The 20,340-nt window shown below is 38.3% G+C and overlaps 1 protein-coding gene across 2 annotated transcripts in view; it reads left to right on the top strand.

Moving 5' to 3' along the window:
- Positions 1-20,340, top strand: part of CEP170 (centrosomal protein 170) — a 95,001-nt gene that overhangs the window by 3,647 nt on the left and 71,014 nt on the right. For both annotated transcript variants that reach the window (XM_026041078.1, XM_026041076.1), the window contains exon 2: positions 16,453-16,598. In XM_026041078.1, coding sequence (XP_025896863.1) covers positions 16,494-16,598 — 105 coding nt within the window. In that variant the 5' untranslated portion in view covers positions 16,453-16,493. The remainder of the gene's footprint in view (positions 1-16,452; positions 16,599-20,340) is intronic.

Below are 20,340 nucleotides of genomic sequence, written 5' to 3'. Positions count from 1 at the left end.
TTTGTCACTTCTGTTTTGGCAGGTGCATGTAGGTAAACGGTATCAAGGTAAACTGGGTTACAGTAAGCATATATATGTGTGTGTCCACATGCACACACGCACATACACACATCCAAATAAAGTAGGAAAATGGTTTTTGTTTCCCCCCTTCATGCCCCTTAAGTTTTTCTGGAGAAGTCTCTYCTGTTACTGATGGTGCCACTTAGATTACATTAGAAAATTAGGTGCTCACCAGAGTTTTGCAGAAATGCCTTTCAAGTTAACTGGAAGCTTTTGCGATATACTGAGGTAATTTAGAAATAAGCAATAAAAATACAGAAGAAATAATACTTTATACTGTCATCTGTATCAAATTGACCTTTTTGTGTGCAAGCTAGGATAGCTCTTATTTATAACTCATTAGGAGTAAAAAGCTGTGTGTCTGGGCCAGTGAGATATTGTTTAATGTTTGGTGAAAATTTAAATGGAAATAAGAATTCTAATTCTTAGTAGTATTGAGTTGTGTGGCTTTTGTGACTTGTAGAGAAGTGCTACTTCRTATCAATTTAGATAAATTGTATTTGTTCCTGCAAGATACCACTATGAAACACATCCTCTTATTTCATCCTTTGAGCAACATACTTGATAGAATGTAACAGTTGTTTCCTCTATGAATGTAATTGACCTATTCATTAACACTATTTTTCTCCTTTTACCTTTAGAAATTGTTATTAAAAAGCAGGGTTTTCCTTAGCTAAGAGCAGTGTGTTTTGGAGCTCCCGCATCACCCGCTGGCGCTGTCTATGAGCTGAGGCACTTGCAAGAGCTGCAGTCCTCCCCAAATCTGTCTTGGTCCATTTTTGGTCCATGGTTAATGGGGAACATAGAAGCAGCAAGCTATGGCAATGTTAGTAGTTGAAAACTTGTTTTAAATTCTGATCTTTTCTAGTAGACTGAAATGGATTTTTCCTTGACAAAYAACTGAGTCTTCTGAAGTCTCTGTGAGGGGTTTGCTGGCTCTCGTAGCACTCTCAACCTCATTCATTCCGAATGAGGTTTGAGTTCTGCTACAGTCCCGTCTCTTTCCAGGAAGTGCTGCAATATTGAGCTTTTCAATGCTATAAAAATCGAAGCAGTGACATTCCCTGGTGTCTTTAAGATGTTTCTTTGTGTGCAGGGCACTGTACTAGTCTTCCCATGAAGGATGTGCCTATTAAGCTAATCATTCTTGTCTGCAAGCAGTAAGACACTGAATGGTTCAAAACAGGTGTACTTAAGACTGCTCACTCAAAGGACATGCTTAAATAATTATTAATAAACTTTCTATTGAATTTCAAATATTTGGCCATCTAAATATGCATTCTCTTTTGTGTTCAAAGTGCTTTTAATCATCTTTTATTTGCCTTCAGTTGGATTAAATTTCAAGATTGGGAAACAAAGATATTCTAAGTTCCCGTTTACTGATTTCTCTTTTGTTCTTTTTCCTCGTGAGCATCTATTTCCTTGCTTTCACTAATCCTTTGTTCTCAAATGATCTAGCTGATTATTTGCTCCAGTGAAACTGTCATTTCAGGATTTCTGAAGCAGTGAATTATTATACACAATTCTATTTATGTGATTAAATGAAAGACCATTAATGGATAATATTAATGTTTCATGTAATTTAAACATAATTTAAACTTTATCTTCTAGAATTTTCTTAAGAATGTAAGAATGGCGACAGTGAGTCAGAGCAGAGGTCAAGTATCTCATCTCCCGGAATAAGTGTAACCTCACATATAGAGAGAGATAAGGAAGGAGCAGGCATGTATGATATTTTCACCTGAGGCATTGCTCCCATTAGTGTCTGTTACTCTCTTTTCATTTCTGTTCAGGACTTCCTGAATCAGATGTGGTTTCTGTTGCAGAATATTTCTTTTATTTTACATTATTTCTTCAGAGATGTCTGAAAAAAAGCCATTTTTACTAAATTGCCTTTCTATACATTACCTATTTATATGTGTTCAGGTGCATCGAGGCTTAAGTTAATAATTAAAATCTTGACTTCCTATGTATTTCTGTTACCACAGAAGAGTCCACCGGATTTTGCGAGGTTACTGAAGATTAAACTTGTGCTCGTCCGTCTCCGCCTTTTTAAATGCTGATGCTTTCATTTAGCTGTGCTTGGTTTCCAAAGAGGATATTCATACACCACGAGATCAATCATTTCCTGCGAGAATTATTCCTTGGGATGATTCACAAGTCAAAAAACACAGCATGCACTTTAGCTGTGAGGCTGAATATAAAAGTGACCGTTATAAATCCTTTTTTTTTTTTTTTTTTTTTTTTTAAGCACTGAGCAGATGCTATTTAGGAAGCCATCAAGAAATGATTGAGAACCCACAGCTACTTTTTATTTAGCTTTTGGATTGGCAGGGAGTTTTGAAAAATTATGAGAACTAATTGACCCAAGAATTAGGAGCTTATTACCATATTTTCACAAAATAGATTATATTACCATTTGTTGTCATTTCATGTTTGTTTTGTTATAGTCCTTACTGATAAACATATAAAATGCTTGCTCAAATAATATTTTTATTCTAAATGCTGTCCAGTTATCATATTCTTAATAGTCCTTAAAATAGAACACTCTTTGCTGTGGCCATATTGGCGATAATTGGGTAATGTATTTATTTTGGCTAATGTCTACACTAACTTGAACCTTTGGCAACATTAGTGAAACTAATTAGCTCTTAAGTCTGTCAATTAAAAACAGTGTGTTCAGGTTTAGCTGTTAYGGCTTGGTTGTTGCTAACTACAAAATATTTTTAATCCATTGGGCTTCACTTCCCATCCTTTGCCCATGTCCTGCAAGCTCTTTTAGATCCTTGGAAGTCCTACTGTGTTGTAAGGAATCTTATGTATGTCTGTTTTGTCTGTACAGTGTCTTTTGGGAGGTGCCATGCCTAATATTGATCCTATATAGACAACTTGGGCAGCATATCAGAAAGAGATGCAAATTCTTACGGGGCAAAAATGACAGTTGAAGAATGACTGTATTTGGCTTAATGTAGGCTGCTTTTAATTATTTCTGATTAGGAGTCTCTTTTGTTCTGTAGATGGTGCTGCGTGGCTTTGTTCTCAGCTTTCTTTCCATATTGAGAACAGTAAGAAAGATAACGTTACTGGCACAGAACTGATACTGTTGAGGAGCAGTGTTTGGATGTGGTAGTAGATGTATTCAGAGGAGAAAAAAAAAAAAAAAAGAAATATATAAATTCACATGCAAAAAAAATGGATTTAATGTAAAATATTACTTTAAAAACCTGCAACGTTGAACTTAAGCTTTGGCATGACTTGAGAGAGAGAATGGCTAGAGAGTCCTGAGATGTCACAAGCTGCAAACAAACACSACGACTGCTTGAGAATTACAACAGTCGAACCATTTAAAATGAAATCCTGTAAAATGTGTTGTTTCTGTTGATTTTAGTTTGCCACACTGTTTAATGTTGAATCTTTATGCCTTGTTTGTTTTTCTGTCTCTTTTCCTCTTATTACATCTGATTATAMCTTCTTTGACCACTGAGTAATCAAAACCAAACTAGTGACAACTTCATTTACCTTCTCTATTTTAAGAAAACAGGTTACTGTTTAAAAGATCTGACTTCTGAGAAGTACTTACGAATCTCTAATCTCCATAAACAGTCTAGGTGAAAGAAAAAATAAAGACATGGGTTACATCTTTTAAAAAGAGCATGTTTTTTAAACTGCAACAGAGTCAAAGTTGTAAAACCAGTTTATATAGAATCATAGAATTCTTAAGGTTGGAAGGGACTTTTAGAGATCATCTAGCCCAACCCAACCCCCTTGCACAGTAGGTGAACAATAATGATTATGTTTAAATTTGTTAGTRTTTTTTAAGTACAAAAATGGGCCTAGGTGTTAGAAGTTAGAGATCCCATTGCAGCYTTAGCAGACCTGCCAGCTGCCCTGCTCCTGCCCTGTCTTCCCTTTCCAGCCATCCTGTYGGTGCAGCCTCGCTCCGCTGCTTCTGGCACTGTGTCTCTGCACCCTGGCCTCTGGCGACAGCCCCTTTGTTTGGGGGTGCTGGGCAGAGTGGGAAGCGCTGCCCTCTCTGGGGTGCCATGTGAGTGCTGGGGCCGGGGCAAACAGGGCACTTGGGACCTTGTGTTTGGGCCCGGTGACAGCACTGGGAACTGAGACCGGCCTTGGCTGCTGCAGACCTGCAGCTGCAGCACAGCAGTTAGTTTGTCCTGGCCACTGGACTGGGTTAGAGCCATTCATTTGCCTCTCAGTTCAGTCGGCGTTGAGAAAGTTGGAAATAACAGAGTGAAGTCGATCGAGGGAAGTTCTGGGCATGCAAGCAACTCGCAGCAGGGCCAACGAAATGCAGACTGCTTACCGAGTTCTTATCAACTTTTTTCTCTTGTTGTGTGGACTGTGCRAGGACTTCAAGGTAGTTCACTCTGCAAGTAGGTTGTTTGAGATTTGCTGCAGTGGAAGTATGAATGTGTGAGCTGTTTTTGTAGAAGAGATGTCACTTTGTATGTTCTCTTCCCTATTTCTCTCCAGTAAGCTGTTCCTGTGCTTCTGTCCTTAACTGGGTAGCTTTAATTAGGTTACTAAAGAATCCTGCATTGGAGCTGGTACCAGTTTGGGCATAGATTGTTCCAATATCACTGTAAGTTCTGCCTAGGAATTTATAATCTGTTCAGATATTGGCATCGGTGGAAGTATTTTAAAACAATGCATTTTTCCTCTCTAAACTAAACTTGTGAGAGCATCTGGAAACCATTTTGAACTTAAAAAGAATAGAAGTCAGAGTCTTTGAAGTGGTGGTGTTGGTAACATTCCTCTTACTACTTATAGTTAATGTACAAATGCTGGAGGGTTTTTTTATCATGTTTTTTTTTTCAATTTGTTTAATCTTAGCTGCATTTGTTTACAAAAGTTGGCAGATGGATAGTTACTTATCTGTTCTAGAGCACCTGCTCTTGACTGTAATTTAACTTTTACATGAAAATTTTCTTTTTAGTTCCATAATGATGCTTGAATGTCTATACTTGAAACATCCTAAAAATGCACATATTCTCTTTAAAATATTTGTATGTCCAGAATGTAGATCACACTCAACCTGTTCAGGTTGTGGACCAAGTACAATAAATATGTTTTTGTTTCTTCCCTTTATCCCTCCTTTTTCTAATTCCTTACAATATATGGCATATACATCAAAGGTTAAAGGSGAAAAAAAAGCACTTTTGAAATTCTGACAGCTGTAAAAACAGCTTGTTYGTGGCTCACAGCAGAGCAATCCTGGAGGCAAAATTGAGAGGAAGATGGCGTGTGGGAGAAGCAGGAACGCTCAGGTTCCTAGGGCCGTGGCCTGCATCCCAAGGGGCAGTCGAGCCTGTTCCCTGCCCTTGCAGGATTTGGGCCCTTCAGGTGGCTTCACACRGCCTCTTGCTGGGTGGGGGGCAGCCTGTGCTGCAGTGGGGCAGAGCCCCGTGGGGCAGCCCRGCCCAGGGCCTGCGGGACGGGCAATCTTTGGGTTCCTCCCGCAGGGCTGCTGCCAGCGGCGCTGGGCGCCCACCCTTTGCTCCTCAGCTCAGCCCTTGGCTCTCGCCAGGCACGTGGGAGCTTTGCAGCCCTGGAAGGAAGGTCTTGCTGTTGGCAGGGAGGRTGGGCAGAAAAAGAGGGGATGCTTAAGCGCTGATTCCTTAGGCACCTAAGAGATGGTTTCAGTAAGAGTTTTAAATGGTAGTTGTGTGGCAGAGGGAGAATAAGAAGGTGTTTAAAAAAAGAAATAAGTAATTTCTTTTAAAAAAACACATGCTTTGGCTAGGTGGAAGAAATGTGCTCCCTGTCTGTGCACAAAGAAGAAAAAGGCTGTAACTTGGGACTTTTAGGGATAAGCACAAGAAAATGTTTATTATTTTTTATATAACAGATTTACTAAATAAATATTTACCATCTTCTTAATAGGAAGRTGCAAAAAGTTCAGGAACAGCAAGAGCAAAATAAGCAACTGTAGAAATGCTGCCCAAGTTTAATGCAAGATGTTGGCTGTTGTAATTCGTTGAGCTATACAGAGTGCTGATCTGTAAGCACCATTATTAAAATGCCTGTTAGACCGTGGAAACCTGGAATAATTTAAAGAACAGAGGATGTGGATTGTTCCAGCCTTAAAATAGGGAATTGAGGAGGATCTGCCTTAATGAACTCCGTATGCTCTTGTCTGTATTCAATTTGGTGTCAGAATATTTTTGGTCAACCAGAAGAATATATTGCAGCCTGTGGTCAAGGCTGCTTAGTGTAGTGCTCTCCTACTTTGTATGTGGCTGAACTCTGCTAAATTCCCAGTAAGTGTGGTTTTTTTTTTTTTTTTTTGGTTTTTTTTTTTTTTTTTTTTGAGGAGAGGCATAGAGACTTGAGTCTTACTTGACTTGAGGAGTGATTTTTAAATAAACAAACACATCCCACAAACATGTTCACTGAAGTACTGATGTAAGGCCTGACTCAGACCCTGTTGTGGATGTGGTTACAGAGCTGCTTCCTCTTGTGTTGGTTCTGCGCCTGCACTAGTGTGTTTGGAGCTCAGAGCTCTCTTCCCATTTAACCTTTCTTTTCATTCCCCTCCTTAACCTCCTCCTTTTTGGCAACAAAACTAGAGAACTGAAGGTGCCAATCATTGGACTAGCGAAGAAAGAGTGCACCTAGATTTCCTCCCAGGAATGCTACTAGAATTCCAGATTACTGTCTTTTGAAGTCCACATTTGCATGCATTCCATAGCATTCAAAAATACTTGTTTTAGTATGCTAATAAAAACACTTTCCAGTAGTCTCCAAACATCCCCTAGGTGACTGCCTCTTCATTGTATTATCCCAGAAAGCATGCACTAATGCTGCACTGAAGCAACTTTACACCAAATTATTGCCGTTCTTCTAACAGCCTATAAAGGTCCAGCTGAAAGTTTTCTACCTACATAGAAGTGAGGGTCGTGATGGTGATTTAGTTGTGGGTTTGTAATATATTTGTGCAAACAGGTCCTTGCAGAAAAATGTTAGAGTTGGGCTGTGTTGTCACTGTTTTTAATTAAAAAGTTAATATTACAGCGACAATTTTATATATAACTGACAACCTGTAGTGAATAAGAGAGTGTCAAAACTAGAAGGAAGCTTCAATCCTCTTGTAGTCCAGGTTTCTATTTGGATCGCACACAGGAAAAGAGCATGGGTGGTACTTCAGCTGTGGAAGAGTTTCTCTACAAGGAAAGCATTTCCTGTAAAAAAATTACAAATTGTTCCAAATCAGGACTGTAATCTACACTGATTTAAAATATTTCAATAGCTGATAGTTTTGATAAAAACCTGAGTATTCTTATTGTCTATGTGAATGTCTTCTCTCCCTTCAGATTTTGTTTAGTGATCAATACTGTCCTTTGGGCAGTTTTTTTCACATGTTCACACCCTGAGAAAGTGTGTGGGATTTGTTACCTAAAACTTTCGTTGTTGCATGGGGAGGGAGGGAGCTGGAAAGAGCACAGACACTTAAGACAAGTATTGAAGCCCAAAATGCAAGGCTGAATTCCCGTTGAGAGATTTTTGGATATGGCTAAGGGACTGGACAAATAGAAAAATATAAAAGTGCTTTAAGCCCTCTTATACTTTTTTTTTCTTTTTTTTTTTTTTCTTTTTTTTTTGGAGGCGGGGGTAAATCTTTAGGAGGAGGACTCCCCATCAAGCAACATTCTTAAAATTCTCTGTGTAGTGTGGCCCTCTCTTACTGTTAGAGTCTGCAAAATGATTAATGGAAACTATGCATTCTTTAAAAATTAACATAGTAGCTGTGACCTAAAGAAGTCTGGCTTAAGCTTGTCATTACATTAGATAGGAAAAAAAATATATAACAGATAAAGAATTACTTGGCAGTCTTTCAAAAATAATTCTAGGCACTCTAAAGAATATGATGGAGCGATGCCTTGTGGAATCCCCCATGTAGTGCTTCAGCACAATTATGACACAGAATAAATGAGCTCTTATTTCCAACCCCTCCATGCCTACCCATCTTCAGACAGGGAAGACTGCCTAGAGCAAACATTGCTTATCTTTTTAATGAGGCAAAAGTTTCAGCCTCTGGATATTTTGTAAAATAAGGACATCCAACTTTTTTTTTTTTTTTTTTTTTTTACTGTAGGCTCTGTGTTAGTAGATCTTGGAACAAACAACTTAGTGCATTTCCAAGAAAAACACATCTGTGGACTTGGCTGTTGAGAATAATTTTTAAAAGCTCCAAATCATTCCATAAGGGAGGGAGTAAAATGTATCAAATATTTTGCATGAAGACTACCTTGGAGCGATTAAATATATATCTTGTTATTCACACGTAACAGTGGAGCTATAGTATAGAATAATAATTGACTGTTTCAAGTTGTATATGTGTCTTACTGTGAGCAAATGTGGAGATCATTAAGGTTGATTTCAAAAATTGTCCTYTAATTATTCCTTTTGTTTCCATGCTCCCTGTACCTACATTTTGTAACAAGCAGTAAAATCAAATTGCAAACTGCAAGATAGATGTTAAAGTTATTTAAATACTTATTTTTCTTGGGAGACTATACTTCTTTTCACCCACAAGTATTCATTCTCTGTGCTAAAGAAGAAAAACTTTCATTGCTTTGAATGCAATTTAACTTTACTTGGTATCATGGGGACAAGGAAGAAGAAAAAAAAAATAACCATGTATTTCACAATTTTGAGGAAAGTGAAATCACCCCCCTTGGGAAGTTAGAAGGTCCGGTTTTATTTGCAGAGCAGTGTTTGTTTTGTCCATAGTGCTCAGGACTACAAGCAGTTGCTTAGCCAATGCAAACAAGACCCACAAGATAACTTGGAATATGCCAGCATGGAGGCAGCGAGGAGAGGATTTGGCTCTATCCTTAGGAGTACATTCGCCCTGAATGCAGAGCAGGATTTACTGCCCCTGTTCACTTGTCCTGGTGAATCTTGTGCATTTCATGACAGGTTTTTCTGTCTATATGTTTGTTTTGAGGGGGAGGTGGGCGGAGTTGGTGGGAGGGGTTGTTCATTAAAGGAGTCATTAGTAAAAGCACGTGGTTTTATCAACCTCTTGGCCATGGCCTTGTTAATCTCTGCATAGACAACCCTACCTTGTAAGGGGGAAAGGTGATAGTTATCAAAATACTTCTCKTTCCAGTTCCATGATACGAAAAAGGATGATGGACAAAATATGAACACTTAATTGCTTCGTCCTGACTCTAAGCTACTTTTAAAAGGAGTCTTCACCCTGTATTTCACCTGTGGTTGGAACTGCAGCCTCTGAAAGGCGTTGCCTTTCAGTGTGAGAAAGTTGCAGAGAACAATGTTGATGAGAACTGATTTCTTGCTCATGAATGCTGTAAAGATCGGGGATACAAAATTAGCCATCAGTTTTCTCTAATAATTGCAGAATGATCTCATAGTTGAACATCAGTTTAAAAAGTCTAAATTATTTTGGTAACTAACAACTGAGTCTGCTTTTTAACAATTTAAAACCTAATGCTTAAAACTGTACTTCATATATGTTTTACATTTGGATGTCTAGATTACTGTAGCAGTCTGAATAAAAGGCTTATCACCATTGTGCGAGCCTAACCATATATGATACAGGATTTGTACTTTTTTTTTCTAATTAGACTCTTAAAAAATGTCCATATTTGCCAGTAGACCTAGTAAAAATGACCATTTTTTGACCATTTAAATTTTATAAAATTTAACTCCTCTTTCTCGTATGTTTTAAATGGGAGATTATTTAGTTTGTGATTTTGCTTAAACTTAGTAGAAAGTCATAATATTAGACCTCACAGTTGTAGTCACCATCCTCTTTATTCCTACAAGTGATAGCCTTTTGCATGCTGTGACCATCAAATGATCCATAACCATCAATCAAGCCTGATGATTTTTGTGTGTGATTTGCTGCTTTTCTTACAATATCTGTAAGTTGATAAAAGAGCAAAGGATTTTTTTCCCCTGAACAGTCATGCTTTGGTCTTTATATAGCCATCAATGTGCTAAAAAAGCCTACCTATTCCTGGGGTCTCAACTGTGCATTTCTTATATATATGTGTATATTTATATATGTGTGTATATATATGTGTGTGTGTGTGTGCGCGCGCATCTTTTTCCCTTTTTCAAGTGATTATCAGAAGATAAATGGAGTAGAGTACAGCCTTTCACATCTTTTYCCCCCATCCCTCAAAATCCGAAACCCAAGCAACTCTTAGTGCAGCTGTGCTCTTGGCAGAAAGATGGTTTTATTTCAGTCCCTTTTCTGACAGCTCTTCCTCTCTGTCACAGCAAGGATACAGATGCCGTGTGGGCTGGCCCGGGGAAAGAGGCTATTTGGGAAGTCCCGTGGAGGACAGGGAGCACCTTCCTGCAGGAGGCCGGCAGCAGCCCCTGCCCTCTGCTCCTTCTCCCTGGGCATCCCCAGGGGTGTCCTGGCCTTTTCTACAGGGACCTCCAACTCTGTGATCGCAGGATAAAACCTGCTGCCTCTCTTCAGCAGCCCTCCTGGCTGGAAGGCTTATGCAGCTTTGTTTAGCTCAGAATATGGGGAAACAACTTGTCTTCTTGCAAGAAATGCTGCTGAGGAGCAGCTGCACCTGCCCCGCATGGGAGCTTCATCGCTGGAAAGCAGCGGGTTGTGCCTCTGTGTCTGTCTCTCTCTCCCCTTCTCTCCTGCCAGAGAGTCCCTGAGCTGCTAGTGCCCTGCTGTTGCTCTGCTGACTTTGTGCAATTTCCTAACTCTTGCTGCTGTATTTCATCTTGTAATAATAATAAAAAAGGTGAGGGGTGATGGGGAGAAAGGATGATGATTCACCTTGATCTCCGTATGCTTTATAAAGGCATTTGCTTACTCTGATCCTCACTTGTATCTGTAAGTAAAAAGTTTAACTACATAAATGAGCATGTCCTTTCTGTGTATGTTACAGAAGAGTTCCAGTGTTTTTAAGCATTTCTTACCTTCTCCACTGCCTATCTTGTTACTCTTTTTACTGCTTTTTTTATTAATCATTGTGGATGCTGTTGGGGCACTTTGTTTCACTTTGAGGCTCCACTTRGTCTTTTCACTTGGCACAGAGTTGCAACCGTTATTTCGGGTGTCTTTACACTGCATTCTGTAGGTGTTGGCTATTGCAATGGCCAGGCTGAAAGATTTCTTTTTTCCCCTYTTGAAGTCTGCTATCCGTGAATTCCAAAGGCCTGTAAGTTCTTCAAGATGTATTTTCTTCTATCAATAGAAGAAAACACTAGTATAGATGGGTATATATTTATTTACAGGGATGGAGTTGGAGCATAGTGCACTCAACACTAGAAGTTACAGTATGAAAAAAAGTGTGTGCTGTCTCAATTCCTGTTCCTTGCTTTATGAAAGGTTCTTCAGCCACACATCTGTACTTATCTTTTTATTTATTTGTTCACCTGTACAAGATACCCATTCTTTTGGCAAACTTGCACGATGGTTTAGCTCTAGGATTCAGTGAGAATGGTTACATCAAGGGAGCTGTTGCCTGGGGAGAGCTCTCTATTTCCCTACTGGAGGAGGTAGCAATGTGAGTAGAGGAAGTAGCTGAGGGTCATAGAAACACCAAAGATGATTTCCTAACTAAAGCATTTGTAAGATACCTTGGAGTATGAATTCTTTTCTTGACATTAGAGTCACTGTGAGTCACAAGCAGCCTGTCTGCCTGTACTTTCCAGTGATCTTCTAGGTATCTAYCCATGGCTGAACATTGCATTGCAGTTGCAAAAGAATTAGTCATTCAAACTTCTAGCAGAAACAAATGAGACCTCTAATGTAACAACAAAAAAAAAAAAAAAGTATTTTGAGATGAAACACTTTTGGGCTTCGAGTTTATGTAGTCAAGATTAAGAACGTTAGTATTTAGTATGAAAAATTGTTCACTGCACTTTCCAAATAATAATAAACCCTTTTTATGATAATAAATTCTATACATAGTAGATAAATTCAGTAGAAAAATTAATAATTCTCAGACTGAATCTAGGAATGTGAATCAAAGAATGGATGATGAGGAGAAGAAAAAAACATACTAGTTAAACAGCTATTAAGCCTTCCTCTAACACTGTATTCTAACAAAGATAGAAATCCTGGTTAAAATACTGTATGGTGATGTAGCTAASGGTTATTTACTTACATGTGTGTTTAAGTAGGCTAATTAAGTTTTCTTTTGGAACACTGCTTTACAATACTGGCTTACATGTGAGAGTCTGACAGGGCAAATTTAACTTCCTGCTGGTAACTTCCTGGCTTTAAGTCAGTAACCTTTGAAGTTTACCATCATAATGAGTTTTACATATAATTACCTTCACTTTGCCTTTCTGTTTTATATATACCTCAAACCTCTCCATTTCAGTCAAAAATAAAACTGCTAGCAAAAGCAGTCTTCATTGCACTGAGTAGTCAGTAAAGCAATCGAGGTAGGTACTTCTCCAGCAAGCAGTGCTTGCTGACAACGATTTTGTGACTTGGAAATGARTTTCCTTTCCAGAAGGTGTTTTCTAGACGTTACTGATTTTGTTGGTGCTGTCTTGGTTCTGATTTTTCCCTTGTTGTGTCTTTAACTTCTTATTTTCCTTCCTTGATTGCTTAATGCAAAATCTGCATTGATGAATAGTAAATGAATAGTAAATAATAATCCTATTGTAAAATAAAGACTGCACTATGTTCAAGATTAATATGGAGGATGAGGAGCTTAAAAGTCTGGATTTGGGACTTATATTGGGCTTAGTTTAAACTTTAAATACTATTTTGTTTTAGGAGGATTTGCATCTCTGTACTGTCTAATAGTCTACTTGGAGAAAACAGTTTGCTGTTTTCAGTTACAGGCAAATACAAAAATGTAGGCTGCAGATTGCCCTAATATGAGATGATTATTTACCAAAGACTTTTGCTAGCAATAACATATTCCTGTATCGAAATTATAATCTTGGCCATGTTTCACATAGACATATTTGAAATAGGTTACACCCATCTTTTGGCTACATATTGCAGGGCTTTAGTTCTTAGGACTGAATTGCATTTGCAGGGATGAGGTAGCCAATTACCCAGCTGCTGCATCATCTGTTTAAAATGACTCCTACCAGTATGTTCGTTCATATGTGCTGATTATTGCCCTTTGAAATTCACAGTTCTACACCATAAAATGTTCTTTCGTTGCAGACAAGGAGACTTTTCACAATTGCAGTGAAAGTGTGAAATACTGGCTGGCCCGGCATCTGAAATGAAGTATTTCCTCCAAAGATTGTTTCTTAATGATGAAATACTTGCTGGTTTGTTTAAAGATGATAGTACAATGCCAGATTAGTACAATGACTAATAAAATAGTGCATTGATATATTGCTTAAAATTTATTCTGGTAGAGAGAAAAATGATTTTTTTTTTTCATTTCGGTAAAAGCTTAGTATAAAAAATAGAGGTTCTATTGCAGCAAGAGTTGAGCACAAAGGTCTTTCTAAAGGTCTGCACGGGGAGAACAGCAGGTTAGCAAGGACAATGTGCAGGGACGTCTGTCCAGGTGCTCGCAGACTCCAGCACCAGAAGCAGTATCATTGCATTTCATAGGCCGAGGGATTTTTTTTTTTTTTTTTCTTCCATGAATGCTTAACATTAGTGTTTTTTTGAYAAGCTCAGTATCAATTTTGCTCGTCTTTTCCATTGTCCGGAAACTCCTGACTATAGACAGAGTGCTTAACACACAATACAAGTGTTGATCGTTTCCCTGAAGTTTTCAGGACATAATGTAATTGTCCATATGCTRTCTTGATAGTCATTGAAAAGTGTGCAGGATGCCATCAAACTTCTAGGTGCGTGTTTCTGCTCTTCTATTAAGCAACTGTTGCTACTGTATGTTATATTTTCTGCCAGTTTTGCTATGCAGAATTTCAGCGTGGCATTGCTGATCAAAGACACTGGTTTACTCTAAAGAATATTTTTAAATAAATTATGTATCTGGGTTGATGATTTGTCACAGCCGAGACAGCACTGTTTGAAAAAGAACAGCAGTATTAAGTTTGATAGGAAGGGTGACGGGCTTTTAACTACGAATATACTGCCAAGCTGCGTGGCAATGATTGCTCTGTGCAATACATTTTTAAACTAATTTACAGATAGCCTAATTTAGTCCGTTTGTTGTCAGGCTTTATCGTTTGTCAGAAGTTTGGGTTATTCTACTTTTCCTCACTCCATAATTCTTGACCTACTTGTCTGTTATAAAAAATCAAAATAGTTTTTCTCCACTGTAGATGTTATCTAGCTATGCAAACTAAAACGCTGTCTTTGCCTAAGAACTTTTTCCAAGTAACTTATATCCTATTTGAATTTTCATGTGAGGTTCCAATTACTGTAGGAAGACCTAACAATGTAAATGTTATGATAAGCAGAGGGGTGTTTTAAAAGGCAGTAAAATATAAACTGAATGAGGAGCCTTGATATTAAACAGTGTGCTGTCAAAAGTGCCATTTAATTTACTTGTTAAAAGAGCTAATTCAGATTGGTAATTTTTGATTCCTTTTTCCTTTCCATAAAAAGGAATGGAAAGTTGTGATTTGATTGACTTACTTTATTTTCCAGGCTTCAAATTAGGTTAAATTAAAAATTGAAAGGTTAATTTCCTTCAAAGCTGCTGAATAAACTGTTTTAATTAAACACTTCTTTGATAATTAGATACATTTAAATTTGATTTCTGTAAGTTATTATTGCACATGTAATTTTTTACCTTGAAGATCCTTGTTCATACTTCCTGTGAAGTCAGACATTTTAGTTACACCATTTCTTGCACTGAACTGGTGAAAATTTCACTGAAATTTATTTTAAGAATATCTGTTGTGATACAGCTGTGGAAAGATAATTCTAGTATGGATATTCTTGTATATGACATACTTATATGCAAATATACCAGTAATATGCAAATTCTTATATATTACAAATACATATTATGTTTTTATTATGTAGATCCTTAGCATATTATATCCTATTTATATTTTTACTTTGAGGCAGCAAAGCTCTAAGCCAGCCAAGCAATCAACATGTAATGCAACTGCCTTTAGCCCACATGGCCATGGCGTGTGCTTGGTCCATGAGGCTCTGGGGTGGCCTTGTCACACGCGGTTTGGACTTGGTTGATCCCTCGTTATATGTCTCTGTACTTCGCAGTGCTGCCTCTTCATTATAGTTCGATTGTAGGAGGTCACTGTTGCCACTTCATGTTTGTGTTGCTAGATTTTGAAAACGTCACTGCCTTTCTGTTATTACYGAGGCTTGGCGCGAATTTGCTGCAGGCTTATGTCTGCTTACAGTATGTTTGCAACCCTTTCCGAAGGGCACGTGATAATGACACACAAGCAGAASAGAACGGAAATGCCGAGCACTTGATATTGAGGAGGAATGCAGAGCAGTTGCGCTCTATTTTCTTTAGCTTGTCTGTTACTGAGTACTGACTGGTAATTTCTAGAGAATGGAGGGAATGATTGTTTGGACTTCCTTTTGTAATTCCTTTTTTGTAATTAGAAATTTGGGATCTGTTTACAAAGGTACCTCCAAGGGTCTGCATTGAATTACTTTGGAGAGGGCTTTTGATTGTGTTTCTGTCTGGTGTCAAGCAGACYCTATTATATCAACACATTACCTTGGTGTTTTATGACATTAATTTAAAAAGCTTTAAAACATTTTTCGTTTTGTTTTAATATGCAGTATGTGGTCTATTGATGAATTCAACTTACACATTTTAAGAACATAACTTTCAGAATTCAGAATTGCTACTCAGGAGTACTGCAAAGTTATTCGTTTTGCTCTACTTTCTTTACAGCCCTACTTGCATGCTGCTGCATTTGTAGCATGCACCTTCTTGAAAAATGTAGCCTTAAATAAGAAGCAAACTTCACTTAGGCTTTAACTTGGAGCTGGTTCAGAGAAGACAAAGTAAAAAACAAGCACATCTGAAAATCCCAAGCGCTTGCTTTGCTTTTGATTGTCTCCCGAAAGAGGCCTTGTGACACACGGAAGCCGYGTGCCGCTTCCCGCGTGCAGCGCCGTGCTTGCCAGTGTCTTTACCCATGGCCATAGGGGAGCATTAATGTAGCAAATGCCCCGGTCATAAGTGGATGCATGTTAAAAGCTTCCTGACAAGCTGATGGACGACTCCGGCAGTACCCAGGGTTGCTTCTGAGCAGCTTTCCTCCGGTTAAACGTGCCAGGCGGCACGAAGGCGAGACGCAGGCGGCGCTATGGAAATGCGCAGCCTGCCGCTGCCTGCGGCCGGCTGGGAAACGCATGGGCTGTTGAGAGCGCCTGGATTGCAGCAGCGTTAAGTATTCCCCTCACAGCGCTTGCTGAGTAGGAGCTGTCGCTAAAAATAACTGCAATGAGTTTCTCTGTCTCTCTTTTTCTCGCTGCAGGATGACGTAGCTTTGTGAAGGATTTATCAGCTAAGCAGAAAATGAGCTTAACATCCTGGTTTCTAGTGAGCAGTGGAGGCACCCGCCACAGGCTGCCGCGAGAGATGATTTTTGTTGGAAGAGATGACTGTGAGCTGATGTTACAGGTAATTGCATCAGCCTTCCATGGCAACTCTTAATATTTCGGACTTAATGCACCATTTTACATTTCTTTTGAAAATCAAATTTGCCAGATGCTGCAGACCAATAGTTTTGATTAATCTTTTGTAGGAAAAAAGTTGAAATGTACTGTCATTAACCATACACTTACTGTCAAAGTATTAAAAAGTCACATTTCCTTCATGTAAAATGCACACTGAAAATAATGCAAGAATAGAAATGAAATATCTTTTGCAGTATGGCCAGCAAAGTAGGCTGTGTTGCATAATATGTGAKAATGCTCAATGTACTAAATGCTTTTGAAAAGAGCTTTCTTTTTTTTCCCCCTGTAATTTATAATMTAATGTAATCACATGATTTGACATATCTCTGTATCCCCATATCCTGATCTCCTTGCACAGACAAATGAAACTGGTAAAGAAGAGTATTTCTGCGTCTCTAAGGGGAAGTTGAATGACTCACTCAGTAATGGTGTCAGGAGATTGTAAATACAAAGCCAGTCCTATTTGAAAGAGCTTGATATTTGGTAGTTTATTCAGTTTTCAAGATCCCCTCATGGAACTTCCCAAAGCACATGATTATATTGCAATGTAGCCTAATTTAGCAAAACCTAAGCGTGTACACCTTGGTGTTATCAAAATCTTAGCCCTGGAGTTGTAGTCAGGATCTTCTCTGCAAATGAAATGCCTAGAAACCTATTTTGATGTATATAACTCATAATGTCTTCTAAGCTGCAGCYGGCTCTCATCCTCAGAAGGCATCCAAAAGCTTTAATTATGGTGAAAATACTTTGTGCTGTTAGAAAGTGGGTACAAATACTCTTAATTTCCTTTTCACAACAGGTAGAGTGATGTTTTGCAGATTTAGGAGGGAAACAGAAATAAAATAAAATAAAAAAAAMMCAACAAACTGATTCCTCCCCGCAAAGAGGTCCTACCCATCTGAGTGTAGTTCTGCTTTACCACTAGCTTGGTGTGCTGTGGTGGTGTCCATAAAAGAGGAAGCTCTTTCCTTCTGCTCTCTCCCATATGGCATTGCTGGCAGGCATCTTATACTGTGGTATACTGGTTTGGGAGTGAACTTCTGTCCTGGGGAGGAGGTGGGTTGATCCTTTACAACTGATGTGCAGGCACTTTGTTTAGAAGTTGGAAACTGTAGAGTTTTTGGTTGCTTAAGGTACTTATACTCCTCAAGTAATTTTTCCTAATTAGATATGCAGGGAAAATTGGTTCCCACCTCCCTTCCACAGCAATAAATCTATCATTCCTTGCTTAATCGCTGCAGTTTTGCATGGCAGGGAAAACGGTAGAGTTKCAACTTGCTAGAGTGACTGGTTATCTTCACGCTTTATATTAAAATCTATGCATGTTTATTTTCACCAGATGATCTTCTTGCATAATAATAACTATAATTATTTTAAGTTGATTGCTAGAACTACTTTTGATTGCTCTAAATTTAAGAACCCTATTCTCTATAAAATTAGAGCTATAGATGTTGTTTTGATGTTGTTTTCTAGCAAGTAGAAGTGTAACTCATTTCTTAAAGATGCAGATTTCTCAGCTTCTATAGCATATACTTTTTAACCATATAACAGTGACTCGATGGGCTGCCTGCTAGTACCAGGCCAACCTTGGATCCACTAAAGTTTCAACAAAATCATAACTAGACAGTCCTTTGTACCTGATACKCACTGCAGCAGAGTCTAACTTAGCTGAGGAGAAAATACTCTGTCAGATATGTATGTGGCTTCCAGAAAGGATAACTATATTGTAAGTAATGACCTGAGTTTTGTCCAACATGGTTGTCTACCTAATCCTACCTAAGTGGAAGATTTGAAAGTCTTAAGGGGAGTTTTGAAATGGCATAGGAACCTTTTCTTGTATATATGTGTCTATTTAAATGTTTGCACCTGGATCACATTCCTTGCTGAATGTCTTTTACCTTAGATTTTGTCATAGCTGGTTTATTTGTGTTAATTTTTTTCCCTTAGGCTATATATGCACATATGACTATTGTTCTTCAGTTGTCTCATTAATAAATTAGATATAAATGTTTGGTGCCTGTGGTTGATCAGCCTTCAGTACGTGAAACGTTTACTGTTAGTCTTGCTATWCTTCACTCATCATCACCTTCAAAAGCAGCTGCCTCTTTAATATTTTGAAAACAATCCTGTTCATAAAAGTGCTTTGTTGTTAATTGACTTCAGAGATGGTAAAGAGTCAAGGGTCTGGTCCTCGTGACTTGTGAGGCCTGTCCCGTTTGGCCTGTGCTAGGCCTGCATTCCAGCATGGCTATAACCTCCCGAACAGCTCAAGGGGGAGCAGCCCACCAAAGGAAAAGCTGATAAAGCCTCCTTGTTCTGTGTATATAGTGGCCTTTGTGGGGGACCTTCCAAGCCACCCTTGACAGTTTGGTTGTTCTSTTAGTGCAAAGCGTGTGGACAGCACGGAATAAAGACAGTGGGAAAACTTGTCTCTTTCTATTAAGACATCGTGCAATTTTATAGAAGTGTCATATAAAAAAAATATTTCCACCTGTGTGTTTTGTAGGTCTATATACTTCTGTGTATAGACATATATATAGCTGTGCACCAAACCATACTTATTTTAATAGTGTTTTTCTTCAAGTCCAGGGATACAGATTTGCTTTTAACTGGGGTTTTATATAAATATCCTCCAACAATGCACACAATCTTCTTGTTTAGCTAGCTGCTGTTGAAGCAAGCTAGCTTGTGGATACATACCTCCTTCCACTACCCTCTTACCTCATTCCACTGTTCCTCTTCAAAAACTTTCTGAGTCTTGGTGGATTGTGAATTGTGGCGAAATAATCCACATATTAATAATACCAAAATTTTAGGGAGAAAAAAAGAATACTCTTATTTTCTCCATTTTGARCATTTTTAGTAGTAGTCTGGATTAGGTTGAGAGTCTTCATCTGATRTAATGCCTGCTACAAATTAATTTTAACTGAGGATTGAGTTTTTCCCTTGATATTGGTACAGCTCTTAGCACAGCTATTCTCCAATTTTAATTATTCATATAGTCAATTATGCCTCTTTTAAAGGGTAATCTTGGTAGTACTCATTTTGAATCGAAGGCTGCAATAACCCATCAGAAAGAGATATGCCATTTCAAAGATATGCTCAATATTTAGACTTGTGAAGGCCATATGTAATGAATAAAAATTTGCCCAACTGTACCTGAATATTCTAAGCTTAATACATCTTCAGAGAGGAGACCTATAATGTTCTGSAGAATTTCAAATGACATTTTTAAAATTGCAGACTTGAGTAATCATTTTTACCTTTTCAGAAGGTGTGATAAAATACTCATAGGCATTAGGGTTTTTGTTTGTTTGTTTTTGTCGTTTTCACTTGTTTTTAATAGGAAAAGGTATATGAACTAATTAATTACTAAATTAATACATATTTGAATAGCATAACATACTTGAAAAATGTTCCGAAATTCTTCTCATAACCTAAGTAAAGGTAGGCTAACCCTTGTGCTTGCACAGTTGCATTACTCAAATGTGAAAGACTGTGACATCTATTTGATGTTGTACGCTCAGAAGAGCACCCAAACCAGCAACTCTGATTTTACTGTGTAGGTTGTTTTCACTCGAGGAAGGTTGTTAAATCAGAACCAAATGAGCTTTGCTGGTCTATCAACATCCACAGTTGAACGTCACTGATGTGTTGAACTAGGAGAGCTTTTAATGACATGGAGC

The sequence above is a fragment of the Nothoprocta perdicaria genome, unplaced genomic scaffold (assembly GCF_003342845.1).
Source record: "Nothoprocta perdicaria isolate Ctin4 unplaced genomic scaffold, notPer1 scaffold_278, whole genome shotgun sequence".
Taxonomy (NCBI): Eukaryota; Metazoa; Chordata; class Aves; order Tinamiformes; family Tinamidae; genus Nothoprocta; species Nothoprocta perdicaria.
Note: the sequence above shows the minus strand (reverse complement) of the source record. Positions and strands in the feature narration are given on the sequence as shown.